General features: G+C 48.2%; 1 protein-coding gene across 1 annotated transcript in view; it reads left to right on the top strand.

Annotated features, from left to right (window-relative positions):
• Positions 1 to 21,076, top strand: part of KIF11 (kinesin family member 11) — a 705,022-nt gene that overhangs the window by 211,439 nt on the left and 472,507 nt on the right. The window contains exons 7-8 of the mRNA XM_069611368.1: positions 15,381 to 15,505; positions 15,678 to 15,768. Of these exons, the coding sequence (XP_069467469.1) occupies positions 15,381 to 15,505; positions 15,678 to 15,768 (216 nt within the window). The remainder of the gene's footprint in view (positions 1 to 15,380; positions 15,506 to 15,677; positions 15,769 to 21,076) is intronic.

Raw genomic sequence — 21,076 nt, 5'->3', positions numbered from 1 at the left:
ACTGGGCACACGCCAGGAAGATCAGCTGGATTGTTCATTGGACGACATGCTGTCATTCTCATCGCACCTTGCCAACTCTGGCGTGCAGGTGGACACCTGCGCACATACCTCTCAGCCATTGGGCCCTACAGGAATTCGGAGGAGGGGGACTTCTCCTACAACCCGATCGTCAAGAGACATTTGGCCAGACCTGCTAGACTCTACCCGCCCATCAGGAACCCATGCCCTGTGGGGGATTTGAACCTAGTCTTGGGCACCATCGCGCACAAGCCATTTGAGCCTATGCCGTCCGCGGACATCAGGCTGGTCACCATCAAGACTGCCCTGCTAGTTACCCTCACTTCGGCACGCAGGGTCAGCGAGATCCAGGCCCTAGTCGCCTCACAGCTGTATATATCCTGTCACAAGGATAAGGTGGTCCTGCGGACCCATCCGGCATTTCTACCTAAAGTGCCATGCGCCTTTCACTTAAACGAGGAGATAGTTCTGTCTGTTCTTTGCAGACCCGAAGGACGAGCCTCAGAGTTCTGCACTGCCTAGATGGCAGGCGTGCCCTGAAATTCTACCTGGACAGGACCCAATGGCTTCTGCAAGTCAGATGCCCTATTCATCACTTTTGGTGGTGCCAGGCCCGGATATCGGGCCTCCAAAGCATTTCCCGCTGGATGGTCGTGGCCGTCAAGGAAGCGTACGAGGGCCAGCATACACCCCTTCCGGCGAACCTGCATGTCCAAGCGGTCTGGGCCAAGGCAACGGCCATCGCCTTTAAGCCCCATGTCCCCTGGCAGGTCATAAGAGGGCGGCCCCATGGGCCACTCCATCGGCTTTCAGGAAACATTACTGTTTGGATGCCGGCTCCAGGTCGGATGCGGCTTTCCGACAGGCGGTTCTCCGGAACCTGTTTGCTTAAGGAGGGTCTCCTCTCCACCCTGGGGCTACATTCAGTTGTAACCGCCCATGCAGTATGGAGGAAAGGGGACGGGATGTAAGAGTAATTAGAAGTTACTCACTGTAGTGGCTAACGTACTCTTAGTCCATAGTTCCCTTTCCTCCATATGTCCCACCATTCTCCCCCCATATAATCTGGTGTCATTAGGCAATGGTAAATCTATTGTCGACGCGTCTTTGGAGACTGAGGTGTGGCGCCGGAGGGCAGAGTCAGGCTAGTGCATGCTCCCCAGGCCGCACCTCTGCGTGCCTCTAAATTTAGAGGGATGAAGATTTTTCTGGTGAAAAAGGTTCCGTCTCCCATCCCTCGCGAGGGACGCCCCTGCAGTATGGAGGAAAGGGGACTATGGACTAAGAGTACGTTAGTCACTACGGTGAGTAACTTATTTCTCGGCCATCAACTCAATCATCCTTTCCCGCATAGACTATGCAAACTGCCTTGGAGCTCCAGCATCCCAACGAAGGAAACTCCATAAATTCCAAAATGCAGCAGCACACCTGCTCATTAACTTGCCCGCAAGACAACACATCAGCCCTAGCCTGCGTCCTCCACTGGCCTGCCTTTTGCTCGACGCATCACCTTCAAAGCCATGTGTATCATACATCGAGCAGTCCACAACACAGGCCCGGAGTTCCTCACACAATTGTCTCCTACCAACCTTCCAGGAACCTCCAATCTCGCACTGCATTTCGCCTAGTGATCCCACCACACAACTCCTTTATGATTGGCGGTTTCTCCCTGTTAGGAAAGATTGTATGCAGTACCCTTTGGGTGCACTACACTAAACTTGACCTCCTGGCAATAGGAACCCAACCTTTCGCACAAGTCTAAACTACACAGGTTGGTAGTGTGGCTGAGCAGCCAGGCTTATCTCAAAAGGGGTCAATGTGAGCAGTAATGTTATGACAGTTTCACAATACAGTTAACCAAATAATCACTTATACTTGACGTTTCTTGATAAAACAATGAATTTATTTCACAGTAAGTTGTATAATCCTTCAGAAAGGGAGGAAAAACATGTAATAATACTTCAAAACACACTTGGTTTCTCTAAACCAGATGATACCCATTGGGGATGGCACACAGACACTTCCTACACCCTCAGGTGACTTAAATAGCTAGGCCACTGTGGATATTGATGTATCAATGGTACATTTAGAGCAATACTGAGTTTGCGGTAGAAGATATAATCGAGGAAGAAAACAATGGGTACAAATAATTCATAAACAGTTCAGTACTTTTAAGAACTTCCAAAACAGTAAATTAACCCTTTCCTGGGGGAAGTCCGAGGTAACCAGTCTCTCGGGGAGCCAGGACAGCCAATGTTTATTGCACAATGTCCGGGGGAGCTGAAGATTTTCTTTGCAGGTAGGTAAAAAGTCCTGCACAAGGTTTTTAGAAATGTTTGTAGAAAATGGAACACTTGATGGGAAGGGCCACAAGCCGGGAGGCTTGTGAGGAGCAAAGCTTTAGCAACTCTGCAAGATATCCAAGACTGGTCTCAACTGAGAGCAAGTAAGGCTACACAAGGTAAGATCTCTCAGCATTTACAGTACCTCTGGTTAGAAGACCTGGTTCCAGTTGGTTTCTGTTCCTGTATAGCTCTGCAGATCCTGTTCCTGTGCCTCAGTCGTAGGGAAAAGAGGGAGGATCTCTGGGGACATCTGCTCTGCAATAGGAAGGGCAGCGGCAGCAACAAACAAACTTCGATTCAGCGGTTCTTCCGTGTTTCAGCTCCTCGTGTCTGACAGCAAATGGCAATACTGCAGTTCTTGGATACCACTTCAGACTTTCCTTGCATCTCGGGTCCAGCACTCTTTTGAGGTGGCTCAGGCTTGGTCAGTCCTGCATCAGGGATGTCTGGCGAATCTTCCTAGTGCTCGGGTCCGACTTAAAAGCAAAGCACACAATCTGGTGTCCCTCTCCCTGGCTCTTCAGTTCCAGCAGCAGCAGCGGAAATGCAACCAGCTTCGAGAGGATGTCCAGATGGGATTACTTTGAGTTGGTGGGACCAATCAACTCCAAAGGAGGAAGTCTTCTTGCAGGGCTTCTCTAGTCGAGGTGAATTCGGAGCTTCAGCACAGCAGCAGGGCTTCACTGGGGGAAACCAACAGTCCAGGAGTTGCAGCAGGCGTCTCTTCCAAGTTCTTCTTCGGATTCCTTCGTCCAGTGGTCGACTCTGCCTTCCAAGCCAAAAAGCCTCGCCTTTTTATGCAGGTTTCTCTCATTCATTCCAGCCTAGCTGCCAATCGCACAGCAGGGTTGCTGTCCTTGCCTGACAGCCAGCCGGCCAATCACCTTTGTGTGCATTCCTGTAACGAAGGGGATTAAGTACTGGGAGTTTTGGGCACCTCCCTCACTTCCTGACCCTGCCAGACATACTGGAGGCAGAGGCGGGCCTCTCTTGTGAATCCCACCAAAGACCAAACGAACAAAGGGACCAAACCTGGTTTGGCGCGCACAGTAAATCTCAAGAAGGACCTTTCTGACAAGAAATGGCGCAAAAAGACGACCAGGGCCATTTTGACGAAATGGGCCCCCATGGGTGCTTTACTGCAGCTGCTAACGCAGTCTGTGGTAAAAACCCACAATGATAATAAAAAGTAAACCACTGCCACAAGCCATTAATTGTAGTAAGGGTAACATAAAAAAGTTACATGAGAAACTATACAAAGGGGATACGAAGTAACCCCTCCAGCACCCTATGGCAAGATAGTGTGTGCTTGGTCTAGAAAGTTACAAAATGTAAGTAAAATCAATTTCACTGCACTGCTCTTGGAAACAGTAATTTCACCAAGAGAAGGTATTTAAAGCTTTGGGAAATCGGAGACCTCCCTGTGCCACTGCACTGAAGGTGCTGTGTGACACAATGTACAGGTGATGCCTATGGAGTTTGTCAGATACCAAAGTTAAAAGAAACCGAGAATAAATCATATTAAAATTACATGAGATAAAAAGTCCAGCAAAAAGAGTTGGGTCTCTAAGGTAAAAGGGAATTAACACATTTCTGAGAATTTTCCAACACTCCCTCTCTGTCCAAGCGCCAATCTGGAACTCCCTTCATTACATATTTGCAACACGGAAAATCACTTGAAATTCAGGAATGCCCTTAAAACCTGGCATTTCCCAATACTCTGCTAATCCACTGCTCCCTGTGAATACACCACTAATGAACTCCCCTACTTCAACCATAAATCCGGGACCGGCAGCTCTTGCAGCGGTTTCACCTTACACACCACATATTGCTCAGCATCACTCCGAGCGGAATGCTATGCCAGGTAAGCCAGCACCTTTCGTTGTGGCAAACTGGATCCACCATCAGCCCACCCACAACTCCCCTATCGGACAAGCACTCCAGGTAAGCCAGCAGCGTTTGCTGTGGCACACTGACGGCACTCAAAACATCCTCACTGTGCCCCGCCTGCCGGCCCACATGATGGACGACTAACAAAGCCCAGGGTAGCACAGACCCATCACTAAGAAATTCACTCCCACTCTTAACCTTCCTCGCTCACTCAGGGAAGCTCTCGACGCTAGCAATCTCCAACTACAAAGGTATGCCAAATCTAGGTACAACAAACCAGTAACTACTACGGAAACCTACTGCACTATAGGCAGAAACCTATGGCACTGTGAACCTTAGGCGCCTCCACTTTGCAGGATTCTCGAATCTAGGTTTAGGCTCCTCCTTTGCTTATTATGAGACCGACTGCATTTTTGAGACCTGGGCCTCTGGCACACCATACAGGATCCTCAAATATAGGTGTAGCCTCCATATTTGCTTACTGTATGATTAAACCTACTGCATTGTTACCTAGGCACCTCACACTGTACAGGATTCTCAGATCTAGGCGTAGCCTCCGTCTGTTTAATATATGCGTATACCTGCGACAGTACGAAAGCTAGACCCATTGGTATAGGACTCTCAATTCTAGACCTGGACATATATTGCCCCAGCTGAGCAAATCTCGCAGCCAATGGTACGTATAGCTTGACACCAATAGTGTGGACACAGGCCGCAGGCACGGCCAACCATCCATGCACGATAGACTACGGTTATGGCCAAGTGCATCTGGTATAGTGCTCACAGAGCTGTCCAGACTGAAACACCCGACATACCTCAGCACCTCTGCCACTAGAATACAGCAACCACTGCCCGAAAGCAAACCGGTATAGCTGGCCTCACATGGACACTCTCAACAATAGCAATCTCTCTCCAACCCTCAACAGGAAACACACAAATGTCTGACCTCTCTTGGGCTGCTTAGTCGAGCCTTGCAAGCCACCCAAGTCCTGGAACGGCAACCATGCACAAATGCATCTCCTAAGCCAAACGCTGTATAATTTCTAACCACATTGACTACGGTCACCAAGGGCGTTCCAACCGAGGAAAAAGCGCATTGAGGCCATACAAATGGGGGAAAAAAAACGCTATATCAATAACCAAATACAATACTTTAAAAAAACAAAATGTAACGTTTTTTATTAATTTCTAAAACAAACAATACAAACCAAACTGGCAGCGCTTTTTGCAACAATCACATGAACATCAATTAGTCAAAACAACTGCTACACCAATCCCTCCCCCCTCAAGTGCTTGTTTGTCCTTCACTTTCCTTATCTGCTACGTGTGGCAATATATCACCACCTTCCGAGTCTGCAGAATCCATTATTGTTCCAAACAGTCCTGCTATTAGTACTCTCCATGCCATCAGGGTACCCACTTCTTCTTCCCCACTCATGCTACATGCCTCCTGCCATACCACCCTTTCAGCCTCCGCCCATTTATGCAATTCCCGCCACCATACCTCCACCCGTGGCTTGTGACACTGCTTCCACCTCATCTGTTTCGTGAGCACATATGCCAAGTCCTTCAATTTCTCAACATGTTTAAGTTTCCGTGGTCTGGTAAACCCTCCCAACAGGCAGGCCCAGGCCGTGTCTACACTGAGCGTGACCCCTTTGTCCGCTAGTTTTTGCGCCACTTCTCCCCAGAAGCTCTCAATCATAGGGCAAGACCAAAACATGTCATATCAGCATTTTCCTTGTCGCATTTTGGGCACGCTTGTCGTCCCGCATTTCCGAACCTAGATCTTCTCATCGGGGTCATATAAGCTCTGTGCGTTATATAGAACTGTATTTGTTGTAATCTAGCATTTCTTGACACCTTGTGGTATCCCATACCACGCTCCCACATACCATCCTCCATCTGTGCTCCCACCTCAGTTTCCCAATCCAACCTCAAATGCGTCAACTCCTTCCCGACCCGGGTCATCACCATCTCATACAATCTAGAGATCTCATGCCCCCCTTCTGATATGTCATATTGTCCCCAAAGTGGCGTCTGGTTCTTCCGCCAATACAGTCTCAAGCCAGAATTTACGAATATTCTGCACCAGTCTTAGGTACGTGAAATACTGGCCCCTATGCAAGCCCACCTCTTCCCCCTAGTCCTTCAAAATCCCTAATGGTCCCCTCTTGCCAAACATCCCCCAATGTAACCAGCCTGACCGACTCCCAGTAGGTCCTGATTATCATCCTTAGTTGCTTGTCTTCCCCTGCCAAAGCAACCAACGGCACCTGCGGGGAACACTGGTTCGGGTCTTCCATCATTCGACACACACTACGCCACATCTTCCATCCCAGCAACATTATTCCCGGGCGCTCCATTTCTGAACTAGGCAACCAAATAATTTCCTTCAGGTAAAACGGAGTACAGCCCTGTCCAAACAGCCTAAACTCGAGAGTTGCCTCATCAGAGAGCCATTTGACCACATACTGCAACTGACCAGCTACATAATAGGCCTCAAAATTAGGCAGCTTAATACCCCCAGCACCCCCCCACCGCACCCCCCCCGCCCCCCCCCGTCTCGTGGAAATTCTGCAACTTCCATAGCGCCACTCTATTCCGGGTGCCATGCCATAGGAAGTCTCTGCACATACTATTCAGTTTAGCAAAAAACTTCTTAGGTATCATATACGGAATATTGCTTAAAAAATGCAAGATCCTGGGCAGGACCACCATTTTAAGCATGCCCTGTCCCATCATTGCTAACCGCAACTTCTCCCAAAACTTCATACTTTTATGGATTTTTCCCACAGCCACCTTGGTGTTATGCAAATGTTCCTCCTTTACCGTGTGATGCACATCTATTCCGAGGTAGCGGAAGGAACCAACCGCCCATGGTATCGCCAGCACTGGCACCCGCTCCGGAAGGGTTCCTCTGTAGCTACCCAATGGGAATATGCTCGATTTTTGGGGGTTCACCGCTATGCCAGACAGTTCCGCATACCTTTCCAGTACCTCCAGAATATATTGAAGATTTTCCTCCGGATATTTCAAATATAATAGCAAGTTGTCAGCATACAGGGATGTTAGGTGTTTCTCTCCCCCTACCGCAATGCCTATCATGTCATATTGTTGCCGAAGGTGTACTGCCAGGGACTCCAGGTCCAGAATATATAACATCGGGGACCAGGGGCACCCTTGTCTGGTGCCTCTGCTGAGTTGCCACCTTTCGGATATCACAGCTCCTGTACGAACCCTAGCCAGTGGCTCACTGTACAAAAACTTCGCCCACCTAATGTAGCCTGGCCCCATCCCGTACTCCCTCAGGGCCTCCAGCAACCACGACCACCTGACTGAATCGAAAGCTTTGACTGCATCTAAGGACACAACCGCCATTTCACCCTCGTTCTTGTTCCCCCATTCCTGTTGGGGACATAACCTGTTTGGTCCGGATGTATCAATTTACTAAACTCTCCGCAGTCTATTGGCCAGGTACGCCGTCAATATCTTGCCGTCCTGATTCAGCATTGACAAGGCTCTGTAGGAGCAACAGCTATGCCCTGGTTTGTTGGGCTTAGGGAGCGGTATTATGACCGCTTCTCTAAGCGATTCCGGCAACCGGCCCACCTCAAACGCTTCATTAAGCATTTCTAGCATGGGGGGGAGGGATGGGAGTACCTCCTCCCTATATGCTTTATAAAATTCGCTAGGAAGTCATCCGCTCCCGTGGTCTTACTGGTGGGCAGCTGCCACACCACCTCATCCAATTCCTCCAAAGTAATCGGTGCATCTAGCTCTTCTCTTTCTTCGGCACTAATTTTAGGTAATCCAATATCTGTTTCCCTTGTCTCCTCTCGGCTGCCCCCCCCCCCCCCCTTGTCCTCATATAGTGCCCTGTAATAATCCAAGAATGCCTCATTGACTCCTTCTTGGGTGTCCGCTATCTCTCCATCCTCTCTGGTTATCGTCCTAATCGGGGGCCTAGGGGTTTCACACTTGTATAGCTACGCCAAGAGGTGGCCTGTTTTATCCCCACCTGCATGCTGACTCTCCATACTTCTTATAATTAAGGTTGCAGAGTCTTTCCCAAAGTTCAGCACACTGCTGCTGTAGTAAGTACTAGCTCTGCATCCCCCCTCCACTATTGAGCTCCCTTTCTAGTTCATCCTCAGCTCCCCCTAACTCCGTCAGGACCCCACCCTGCAGGTCCTTTGATTTAGCAATGGCAGAACTCCGCAACACCACCTTAAAGGCTTCCCAGAGCGAGCCCGCCAAGTCTACACTGCCAGTGTTCTCTTCAAATTAACGTAAAATCTCATCTTTCATGTCCTCTCTGAAGACCGGATCCTTGAGCGCCTCAGCACGGAGGCGCCACGTCGGTATCCGCGCTCTGGGGTGGCCGTGCTGCCACCCCAGGACCAGAGGCGAGTGGTCCGACAGGACCCTCGCTTTGTATTCAGACCCTCCAGTTTATAGCGATTTTGCGATCCCGCAAAATGCTGCGAAAACGGCAGTTTTGCGCAAAATGCCGCAAAAACAGCAGTTTTTGGAGAGAAAAAAATGCGAAAACTAAAATTTAAAAAAGAAAAAATAAATCCTCAGGGTCCCAGATTCTCAAAACTTATAAATGCAAGAAATAAAATGTGTAACCAGATCTCATCACTTGTGCCCAAAAAAAGAGCAGCCCAATCCACAAGGGAAACTTGAATGGGCACATTTTATTAAAATGTGCCCATTCGGGTGTTCCTTGTGGATTTTATATGCGCCCCAATCAGATCACCTTTTTCACCGGAGTAAATCGGGGGACGTTTCTGCCAATTTAAAAGTGCATCCTAAATTTTCACGCAAGAGGCGCTTTTAAATGTGCAGAAATTGTAGGCAACCCTACGCGCACGGGAGCTGGGGGTGCCACTTCATGACAGGGGGCCTCATTACAAGTCCGGCGGTAGCAGTGCTGGAGTCATTTTTTTTCTGGCAGTCCCTCCGGCCAGATGCTATAAAAAAGAAAATTCCCATCGAGTCCCATTGGACTCAATGGGAATGGGGAGGACGGATGCACCGGCACTGTGTGCAACAGTGCTGGTGCATCTGTCAAGGTCTGCGAGCGGGTGCTGTTCCACCCACCAGGTCAGAACTGGCGGGCTGAAAGGCACCTGCTTGCAGAACTCAGTTTGCCGGTCCGGATGCAATGGTAGCAGCAAGTTTACTGGTACCGTTGTTTCTGGACCGGCAACCTCACAATGACCCCCAGGGTCTTTCTTGACACGGTCATGCATTTTTGTTAAGGTATATGAACCGCTGCTATGTCGCTTGCTTTTCTGTTCCTCAAACAGGATAGAAATGCGTTTTTTGGGTCGCATTTTACATTGGACGCGCTGGGAGCTTGCAGAACACTGTCGGGAGAGCGCTTCTATTCAAGGTACTACCCATTTTGACCGCCAAAAATCACGAACATGTGGAGCGGGATTGTCATCGGCTCCTTATGTTCAGTATTTCGGCCTTGGTGGTTGCAGGGGTGTCCCTCGCTTTCTCAAAATTGGTGGTGGGGGACTGAAAATAAAAACAAATACTAAAAAGGGACCCTGCTGCGTCGGATCCATCCTGCGTTAGAGAGACTGATCTGACACCGCAGGGTTGGAGGGGAAGCAGCAGCAACCAAGCAGTTAACTAGGGGAGGAGGTGGGTTGGTGCTGAAAGGTACATTTTGGGTTGTTTGGCTGAAGTGCAAATCTATTCGCCGGAAAATTGAAGAATTTTTCTGCCAAGCCAGAAGCATCTTTGCATTCTGCCTCTTTCCTACAATGTGGCAATCTAACACCCTCCAGATAATACAAAATGTCCTGCAAAAATGCTGCAATAAATAAAGGTATGTGCTGCAAAATTTGCCATTTAATGCCGCAAAATCCTGGAAGTTCTGTGTATTCTATTTGGGTGGTCTCTACCACCACATCTGGCGTGGCAAAAAAATAATCAAGTCTCGTATGCGGGGCTGAGTAATGCGAATACTGCTCCCCATTAGGATGTTTCAGTCTCCAAACATCTGCCAGCCCGAAGTCGTCTAGCAGCGTCTGCAATGCCCTGGCTGCTGGGGTGGGCCTATAAATCTTATCAGATCTGTCTACCCTGGGGTTCAGCACACAATTAAAATCCCCCCCAATAACTGCCCCACCCACACATGTACCCAGGTTGGTACAGAGTCCTAAAATATGCCGCCGTGTTTCGATTGGGGTCATATGTATTTACAATGCACACCTCTTTATTCTGCACCAGCGCCTTCAATATAACCACCCGCCCCTCTGTATCCACCACCTCCTGTGTAAGTTTTAGCGGAACGTGCTGTGCCAACCAGACCAACATTCCCCTAGCGTAGGCAGAATACGGAGAACCCACTACAATACCTCTCCACTTCTTCCCCACAAGCTCCAACTTTTCCCGCATCAGATGCATCTCCTGCAACAGTGCAATATTAATCTTCTGTCTTTTCAAATACATCATGAACTTGTTCCTCTTTAAGTAACTATTGAGTCCCCTGACATTCCACGTTACGATCTTAAGATCCCCTATAGCTCATAAGTATCCTCCCCCCTTCCGTGCAGCCAATCCCACCTGCCCAATGCGATAGATACAACCCTCTAGCTCTTTCTTGTAGCCTCATGTACAAACTCGAACTCCCCATAACTATGTACACCCCAAACTTCCCAATTCCCTCTCCACCCATCCCTTCCCCAACACCACACTCCCCAACTGCTGCCCAGCTCCTTCCATGGAACTCGGGCACCCCCACATCTAGCCCTGCAAGCACCAACCAATGCCCAGAGCTCAGTAGGGTGATGTTGCCCTAATGGCCACTTAACTAAGATTACTAAATGGGGTAAAGAGATCTGCTCTGCAAGGCTCCCCTAAAAAACAGCAATAGTCACAGTGCTCATAACATGTTTAACGGTCTGGCTTTCTCTGCCGAAGGCCGCTCAAATTACTATAATCAAGTCCCAGAGTCCTATTGGCGCCCTCCTCGTGCACTACTTATCTCCTCCATCTCCTCTTCCCATCCGTACGTCAGGCTCCTGGGGGCATCCCTGCGCGTCGAGCCATCCCATGGCGTCCTCCGGAGTCTCAAAAAACAGTCCTGTGTTTATGAAAAACTTTCAATTTCGCCAGATACAGCAACATGTATTTGTGGCCCGCCTCTCTCAATCTCAGCTTTACCGTCCCAAAGTTCATAAGACTACTCTGCACCATCAGGGTGTAGTCCGGGTAGGCCGTTATGTTTGCCGCCCCTCGTTTAATCGTTCCACCCTTGCAGAAGGTTTCTAGTATCCTCTCCGATTCCCGGTAATTAAGGATTTTGGCAATTACTGGCCTAGGTGGGTTTCCCGGTGGCGGCTTCCTTGTCAGAGATCTATGCGCACGTTCCACCGCGAATCCCTGAGATAAAGCTCCTCCGGGTATCTCCTGCAACAGCATAGATTCGATGAACTCCGTGGGATCGTGGCCCTCTGATACTTCTGGCAGGCCCACGATGCAAATGTTGTTCCGTCGGGTGCGTCCTTCTGCCTTCTCCGCCCTGTTCTCCAAGTTGCCCACTCTCTGCACCAGGGCGTGCAATTCGGCCTTATGGGAGGCACAATCCGCAGTGTTTGGGCTCACCTCTTTTTCGAGGGTCTCGGTGCGCTCCGCCAGAGACCTGACGTCCTGTCGCAGTAAATTCACCTCTTCCTGCACCTCACCGACCTTAAGGTCCAATGCCGTTTTCAGCTCAGTAACAGCCAGTTCAAGTTTAGCCTCCCAGGCCGCCTTCAGGTCTGCAATCGCAGCCAGGACCTCCTGGTTAGTGCCCGTCACAGGCATGCCGCCTGCAGGTGATTTATCCTTGCTCTTGAAACTTTCCGGACCAGGGGACGTCTTGGCGAAGTCGTCCAACGTGGGCTGCTTCGCCTTCGGTCTCACGGTTCTATTAGACATGATTCTGCATCCGCTGGGCACGTTCCAGGGGGCCACTATCGAGACACCCCCCCCCCCAGGCGACACCTGTCCGCTACCATGGGCCGTGCTTTCCCATGTAGCAGCAGAAGCCCCACTCCGGCAGCTCCACGGGGTCGGGAGGGGCACGCACAATCCACAAACTCTGTGAGCTCTCACACCGAGGTTTCCATGCACAGTGTCTCTACTTTGATGCGTCGTAGTGCGGCCTCAGCCCTCTATCACATGCCCAAAGGCCTACGCCAGTAGTGGAACACTCTAGGAATACAGGCCGATTCGCGCTAGTATCCCAACATAGGGCACCTGAGTTCTGCGCCAGTTACAAATACGCACACAGTCCGCTCCAATCGCCCGACCACCATGCGGCCTGCTCCTTCCTTTGTTCCGGTCGTTGATCAGCCATTTTGTTTCGTCTTCCGTCTCCGCCGCTCCTTATCCTTTTCGCACAAAACTCCTCCACCATTCCTCCCACGCATTTCAACTGTTCACCAAGCGCAGTCAGTCCGTTCACACACCAACATGTGTTTTCAGCAGTCATAGGCATGTTATGCACTATTTCGCCAGGATCATTTCAGGATCTCGGGAGCTCCTCCAGATCGCGTCCTCCTACATGGCCCTCGTAACCACGCCCTCCCCAAAAACAATACTTAACTGAATCTGAAGAAGTGTATTTTATTGTTACATATTGCCCTTTCTAAAGAAGGCTTTGTTTAAAAAACTGACTGTTGAAACCTTGAGTATAAGTGTTAGAATACTTGTCACTGAATCTCTGCTGCATCTCTACAGCTCAGAATGACCCCTCTTAAAATGGGTCTGGCTGCTCAGTCACTCTACCAACTTGTCTAGTCAGACCTATACCAATAATTGAGTAGCTAGTGCAGAGAGGGCAAGGTTGGTGTAGTCCCCCATAGGGTTATTACATGCAATCTTGCCTAACATTCCATGAGCCATGAACATTCCCAAGTAGGGAGGGTAGCATAAAAAGGTTACATGAGAGAGTAGGTTAAGGGGCTACTAGGTAACCCCCAGCACTCCACATAAAATGGTTTGTGCTGGACCTACAAAGTGAAAAGGTAAGTAAAGTCCATTTCACCTTATCATTCTTGGGAACTATAGTTCACCCAAGAAAAGGTATTTAAACCATGTGATAAATCTAAAAGGATTTATCTGTGACCCTGTACTGAAGGTGCTGTGTCAACACAAACAAAGGAGATGCCTATGGAGTTTGTCGGACTCCAAAGACAGTGAAAACGCAAAATCCAAATCTGGTCAAAACAGTTTGAAAAAGGTCTCATTCACTCCAGGGTTAAATATATAAAGTCCTTGTCCAGCAAAAGAGCTGGGGGTCTTGAAGGTTGAAGTGAATTCGCACAGAAATGAGAATTGTCCCTCTGAGTCCCCTCACCAGAGTCCAGGACCGAGGGATGAAGGAAATCCTAACCAAGCTTTTTGTTGGCGCTGAGAAAACGGCCCCAAAACCACAACGCCGCTGAATCGACACAAATCCATTGTTGCCGAGTCCCTCGAGTGCTGCCGCAGTAGCCCGCCAGACGTCTCCTCTATTGTCACCACGACCAAGGACAGTAAACAAGGGTTTACTGGATTGCATTGTGAACGCAACCAACCAGCTGGAACACTTTAATTGTCAAAGGTACTTTGGGCCTTGGGGTACTTCCTTTTGCCATTTGGGGTGCTTCCTATCTTTGGGATTGTGATTTAACCCTACACTAAGTTGATCAATTTACCTGCATTGGCCTTACAGCTTGTGCTTTCTAAAGGCGACTCCTCTTGAGTTGCTGTGATTTCTCATTCGAACACTAACTATTTAAGAACAATTTTCTAAGAAAAGCATCAGAACTTTGACTTTGTCCATTGTGACTTTGGCTGTCCTGGCACCCTAAAAGCCTTCTTCTGAACCTATTGGCTTTGGCAGGGCTTGTTCCCTTACATGTTACAAATGTTCAACACTTTAATGCTGGGATAATTGATTGCCTGCATCCCTCTAGAGAATGTATTGTTTTTATAGAAGATCAGTCCATTCTGATTTAACCCTAACCATTCCTTCCTTAACTCAATATTGCAAAGGTGATACAAAATAAGTGTTATACTGACATCACCTTTCGGTGCTGCAACATGTGTAACATAAGAATTACTCGCCTGCTTTATTGTTCACTTTTTGAATTGAATCCTAATTTGGGATTAATGTTAGAATTGGTTACTGCTTTTTAAAGCGTGCTTTAAAGATCTGTGTATAAATGTGTTATATAACTTGTGTGTACTTGGATGGATCTACGTGATCCAACCGCGGCTGATTTTGCCGTGGCCATAAAGTTCGCATGAGAAAGGTGCAAACCACCAAAAGTTTGCGCCTTTCTCAGGCCAACACACGTACATACCCACATCCCCAACATTAAGAAACACCACTTAACTTTTTCTTCACGCTGAGTCCCTGCGGCGCCAGTTCCCTTTCACTTCCGTGATCGGGAACCGACACCGCAGGGTCCTATTTTTTTTTAAAAAAATTTTTTACGGGGGCTGCAAAGGTTTCCCCCGATCACTATCCTGTAAAGTATAGTGAGAGGGGTGTTGCGGGGGACACCCCCACAACCCCCGTTTTATTATTTATTTGTTTACTTATCTGAAATGCTACCACCAAAGGTTCAAACCTTTGGTGTTCGAACTTTTGGTGGTAGCATTTTTACAACTTTTTGTTCATGCAACCGTTTAGTCTTTTTGTACAATACCTACTTGGATACCTGCATTTACTGATTTCATTGTACAGCTCACATTGCACCTCTTAAGATGAGTCGGCCAGCTCCTTCACACTACCAACTTGTGTAGTATGGGCCTATATTAAAAGCTGGGTTACCTAATACCAGAAGTTTTGTGTATTCCCACACCAGTCGGAATGCACTAATTCTTACCCAACAGCAGCACACTCTGATGCCACGTTTAATATTCTTAACTCCACTGAATACCTGCTACTGGTTTACAGCTGTTTAGACTTTGCATGCCCAGAAAAAGCAGACTTGTCATGCCACTTAATTATGCCATTAGTGTTTTGCACTGACTACATTCGATACCCATTTTTATAACTTCAGTTACATATTCACTTAGGACTTCAAATTGTGCTTTTAACAATCTGTTTCTTTTGCATGGCAGAGAGGGGTGATTATTAAAGGCTTAGAAGAAATCACTGTGCACAACAAGAATGAGGTTTATCAGATCCTGGAAAGGGGAGCAGCGAAGAGAACTACAGCCTCTACACTGATGAATGCTTATTCCAGGTATTCTACTTCTGAAAGACCACTTACTTACATTAGTAATCAATTAGATGTGGAACTAAATCATCTAGCTTGGCAGTGTGCTTAAGCTATTAAAAAATGAATCTAGCCACAGTTTTACTGTGTACTTTTGAAAACTCGGTATTCATTTTGAACTTTTGTTTTTTTCCCACAGCCGATCCCATTCTGTCTTTTCAGTTACCATACATATGAAAGAAACCACAGTTGATGGAGAAGAACTTGTTAAGATTGGGAAATTAAATTTGGTAAGTTATTTTTGGCTTCAACGCTAAACGGTTGTACGATTTGCTTTTTCTTCTCCCTTTTTAAATTATCTTGTGTTTCATCTTTTTGATGTGTTCGTTTTCAAACCGCACAGGTTTAGTTGCATAATAGCATGGTGATATCTAGATTGGTGACTGTTTGAAAGATTTCCTTTTTGCTGCTATCCTCTTCTATAGGGCACCCTTTTTTTCTTTTGGTTAAACTCGTGTCCTGACCATTTGGAGGCAAGTAAAGCCTTCTGCTTTATTTCCATTACCTTTTTGCTCACTCTCGTGGGCAACTGATTACTCCAGAAGACTAGGAACTAGAAGACCATCTTGCATGCATCATCCGAAAGTTAAGTGCAGTTAGTGTACTTTGTATCCTTACTTTTTGTATAATGGCTTTTTGGTTCCATGTGCAATGTGCCTTAGATGCACTGGTGACAGCGTATAGTTTATCTTCAGTGCTTATACATTTTTCTTGTGCACTTTGTATTTTCTACAAAGGGCTACTAAAGGTGGTTGGCACCCTATGATAGCAGTGCCACAATATCATTGCTTGTCGTTTTGCCAGATTGTTCTTTGGCATTCTTCCTACCTTCTCGGGTCAGGAAATGCCATATGTGGAATGCTCTTTCCTAGGGAAAGCTGCTGCTTAGATGTTAAGGTTGGTTTGTGTGAGAGCACGGATGTTCAGTTGGGAGCTGTCTGGTCCCAGTGCATAACCAGGTGCTTGAATGTCTTTTGCTGGGCAGATATGATTAAATGATTAAGCCTTGCAGCTCTGCTACATGATCAGGTTTGCTTAGTTCTCATTACTCCTGTTGCCATAATAGGGTGGCCTCCCAAAATCCACCCAGGGTAGATTTTTGATATCCATTTGAAAACATTTTAAGAACTTGACTTCTTTTTCTTCAACTTCTGGAATGTTTAACAGTTTTTTGGCAACTCTTGTTCCACAATCACATAACAAATCTCCTGCAGTTAAAATATGGAGGACCTGTGATCTTTGGGCACACTAGGCTCCTCTGCCTAGCAGGGCAGGAATTCTTCAGAACTACCGACGTGAATCTAGGTTTTCCTCTGGGTGTTATCTACCATTAGATTTGCCTGTCTCCAACAGATTCTTATTTGCTGTTTCCCGCTTGATTTCTGCTGATCTTTTAATTGTTAAACCCCCAACCAGGGAGTGTACAGATGTGTATAGTAGTGAAGTTACGGCCTAATAACTAATTGTATATTTGTTCACATCTTCAGTCTGTCTTAATTTTATTGGAGTGCTTTCACTGTAACCATAGCCCACCCACACCTTTCTGAGGCATAATCTTGTGTTCAGTTTACAGACCTTGATAGTTTGGCTGGATATCAGTGTCGCTTGCCTGTTCACTGTGTAATAGTGACCTCACAATCCACCCTCTGGATTGATAATGAAAATCCATCCCAACAGTAGGTGATGCTAAAAGGCTTTAGTTGGCTTCAAATAAGTCAAGACGCTAACGCACAGCAACAAGGTGTTTGAGCCTGGGGGTGGTTTACAATAGATGATTAAAGAGGGGATGTTGCAAAAAACGTTCCCAACATTGGCGAGTCAAAGTAGGTCTATTGTACCTGTTGTTCTCCAGCATGGGGTCTGGCATGGATTCACATGCTCATAAATATTCCCCCATCAGGCTGGGAATCCTCAGTAAGAGAAATCAGTTTTACATTTCTGAACTGTCTTTCTAACAACCAATCACTTAGTTCTGGGTCATACTGCCCCCAGACTGCCCGCTACCTAAGCCCCTCCTCAGGCAGCCATCTTCAGATTTGTACAGCATGTTTAAGTGTTGGTAGTCCTCGTGCTTGGCTCTTGAGCTTTTACTGTGTGTTTCGCCTTTTTGGAAGAGTTTACGGTTAATCGAGCCTGTGCTCCATCGATCTTGCTTCTGATTAACAGGGACCCGTTTTTCAGATTCTTCAGCGCCCTTCAAAGGTGGATTTCGTCGATTTTCTTTGTGGAGGCTTCCAGAAGAGTGTTCAGGCCTTCACTGCGTGCATCATGTCGTGGATCATTCACTTTTCAAGCTTTGCCCCAACTGCGGTTTATGGAATGTTTACATGGACGATAAGCATTACCATACCTGTACTGCCTGTACCCAACGCATAAGGAGAATTGTGTGTTTTGCAGTGAACTCTCGAAACACACGTTGAAGGATCAACGTTAACCGCTGGAAGAGTGGCTGCAGGCCAATGCCTCTGCACCGGGTGGTTCCCAGGAGCATGCCTCTCTCGGATTGGGGAAAGCTGATCGGGCTTCTAAGTCCTTTGAGGGCACCCCTCCCTTCGGGGTCCAACAAAAGGCAGAGCACTGCGAGTCCGCTACCGTCGGGAGCGCCGTTGCTGCGGGCAGGGCGTGTTCAACATCTCCGGCTGCATCGATCTCGAGTCAACGCTCTGGATCTTCATCCAAGAGGAAGTTTGATCACCCAAGCAAGCTGAAGGTGGCCCCGGAGACGACCTACGAGAAGACCAAACTCGGTATCGCGGCTGGCATACCTGCGACAGATGAGTCCAAAGGGGAGCGAGGGCCCGACCTCGAAGGAGAAGGCCAAGCAGTAAAAGGTGTCCGGAGTAACCGTGAAGGCCAAGCACGACAAAGGGCCCGGCCTGATCATGAACGCCCATGTGCATCAGCCGAAGTCAGGGCCTTCCATCGAGGTGGTGGTAGCGTCCCTTTGGAAGGCTGCAGAGGCGGACCCATAGGGCAACCCTCTGACGGAAAGGGTGTCCCCATTCCATCCACACACGTCCACGCTCTAGGCACTTGTCCGCTCTAGGCACTCGTCCGCTGTACCATAAATGAGTGAACGAATTAACGGTGGGAGGGTGATTAAGTAGAGATTGAACAGGAGGGCAGATAGGCACATATACTAGTAACATACAAATACACTTCAATGCTGTACACTGAGTTTCTAAATGTGATGAGACCCCTTTTGGGACAGCCCACAGACACAACCTACACCCACAGATGACTTCAGTAACAAGGGTGCAGGAGACATTAATATCTTACTGTACACATTCAGAACACTCTTAAAAAGTTGGTAAAAGGCAAAGGTTATTAGAACATAAATTATAAATATTCTTAAGCAGGGCAAATACTTTCAGATAGCAAGAGTCATTCAATTCAATAGGCTAAGCCAAAGTCGATAGGCCAAAGTCTTTGTATAGGATGCAACACTTCATGTAAGTGAATAGTAAAGTCTTTGCACAAGTTCTTAGGAGTCTTTGATAAAATGAAGAATCAAATGTAGGGCACAAGCTCTGCAGATCTCACTGTTCCTCGGCCTCAGTCGTGGGGACAAGAGGGAGGAAGTCGAGGGGTGGGGGGCGGACTCCTGCACTGTCAAAACTGGCAACCGTCAAACATTACTTTAGTGCCTGTTTAGCGTTTTAGCTCCTTGTGGTACAGCAAATAGGAATAAGCGTGGTTCCTGGCTGTCAAGGTGGACTTTCCTTACTTCTGGTGTCCCGCACTCTGCTCCGGTTAGTCCTGCTTTTTGGTAGTCCGGAGGATCTTCATAAGCTTTAGGCCAGCTTAAAAGCAACAGACACAATCTGGTGTCCCTCTCCCTGGCTGAAGGTTTCCTGCAGCAACTCTGAGGAAATTCAACCAGCTCAGAGATGGGTGTCCAGGTGGCCTACTTGGGAGTTGATTGGTCCCACCAACTCAAAGGAAGAAGTCCTTGCAGGGGCTCCTGTCGATTAGAACTTCACAAGTAGGCACTGCAGCTGGGCTCCAACGGTCCAGGAGTTGCAGCAGGGGTCCTCTTCAAGCTCTTCTTCGGTTCCTTTGTCCAGTGGTCGACTCTGCCTTCTAAGCCAAGAGACTCGCCTTTTATTCAGTTCTCTCCCATTCATTCCAGCCTAGCTGCCACTCACCCAGCAGGGTAGCTGTACTTGTCGGACAGTCAGTCAGCCAATCACCACAGAGTGCATTTGGGTCTGCTAGGAGACTAAGCACAGGGAGTTTCGGGCACCTCCCTCACTTCTTGCCTACCCCATACACCCGGGCGCCTAAGGCGGGGTTCTCTCAGAAACCCCGCCAAAGGCGAATGAACAAAGACCAAACCAGGTTTGACGCTCGGAGAAACTCTCTAGAAGGACCTTTCCACAAAGACATGGCAAATGAAAGACTGGGGACCATTTTGTCAAAGGTGGCTCTACGCCATTTCGAAAAAGATGGCTCCCACAGTTAACGTTACCGGGTCCGCGAACGCTCGTGGTAATGCAAACCATGGTAGTTCAAAACGAATACCATTGCCCCCCGCCATTCAAATGAGGAAAGGGCAACATAACAATGTTGCATGAGTATTTAGACGGGGGGGATACTAAGTAACCCCTCCAGTACCCTATTGTAAGATGGGGTGTGCTAGGTCTAGCAAGTACAATGCAAAGTAAAGTCAATTTCACTTTACTGGTCTGGAAAACAGTATTTAAACCTTGGGAAATCTGAAAGACTTCCCTGTGCCACTGCACTTAAGGTGCTTTGGGACACAATTGTAAAAGATGCCTAGGGAGTTGGTTAGACTCTGTAACAAAAAGAAATGGTGTATAAAATCACATTAACGTGCATGAGAAAATGGGGAGAAAGGGTCACACTCTCCAGGGTAAGAGAATAAAGTCCTCAAAATCCGGCAAGTTGCTGGAGGTCTCTAAGGTAGAGGGAATTAACAAATGTTCGCGAATTCTCCCTAACTGAGCCCATTGAGAAGACCTGGAGAAGAGGATGTCGATCATCTCCGCGAGACGTCACCGCTGGATGCGAAGAAAGGGGTTGGGGGGCGTTTAGGTCCTCCAGGGCACGGACATCTCCCGCCCGAGGAGGATGAACTTGTTTACCCCCAGACCATCCAGGAGGGCGATGGCAACGACGGGGATGTCGGAAGTCGCGCACTACGAGGTCGACGAGATGATACCGTTGAGGAGCCTTAGGACGCCGAGGGCCGTAGCCCTGCTCCTACGCCACAGTTGCCTATCCCTGCTCCTCAGCTGCCACCTAGAGACCTTTCAATGGACACTATACCCTTCATACGTTGGTATCCGAGATACAGAAGAGGATGCTGGCAACACTGCCAGCCACCCCCTTCCACTGCTAGCAGCGCCGGTGCCGGCCGCCCCACTGACAGGGGAACTGCCAGCAAAGAGGAAGAGGCACCCGCTTCCTCCTTGCCACCCTGCACCTTCTCCACGCGCAGACGAGACGGTTTCAGATACGGTGACTACAGGCACGGATGATAACAGTGGGATGGGGGACCTCCTGTAGCCACCG

Source organism: Ambystoma mexicanum, chromosome 8, assembly GCF_040938575.1.
Source record: "Ambystoma mexicanum isolate Mex_15411 chromosome 8, UKY_AmexF1_1, whole genome shotgun sequence".
NCBI lineage: Eukaryota > Metazoa > Chordata > Amphibia > Caudata > Ambystomatidae > Ambystoma > Ambystoma mexicanum.
Note: the sequence above shows the minus strand (reverse complement) of the source record. Positions and strands in the feature narration are given on the sequence as shown.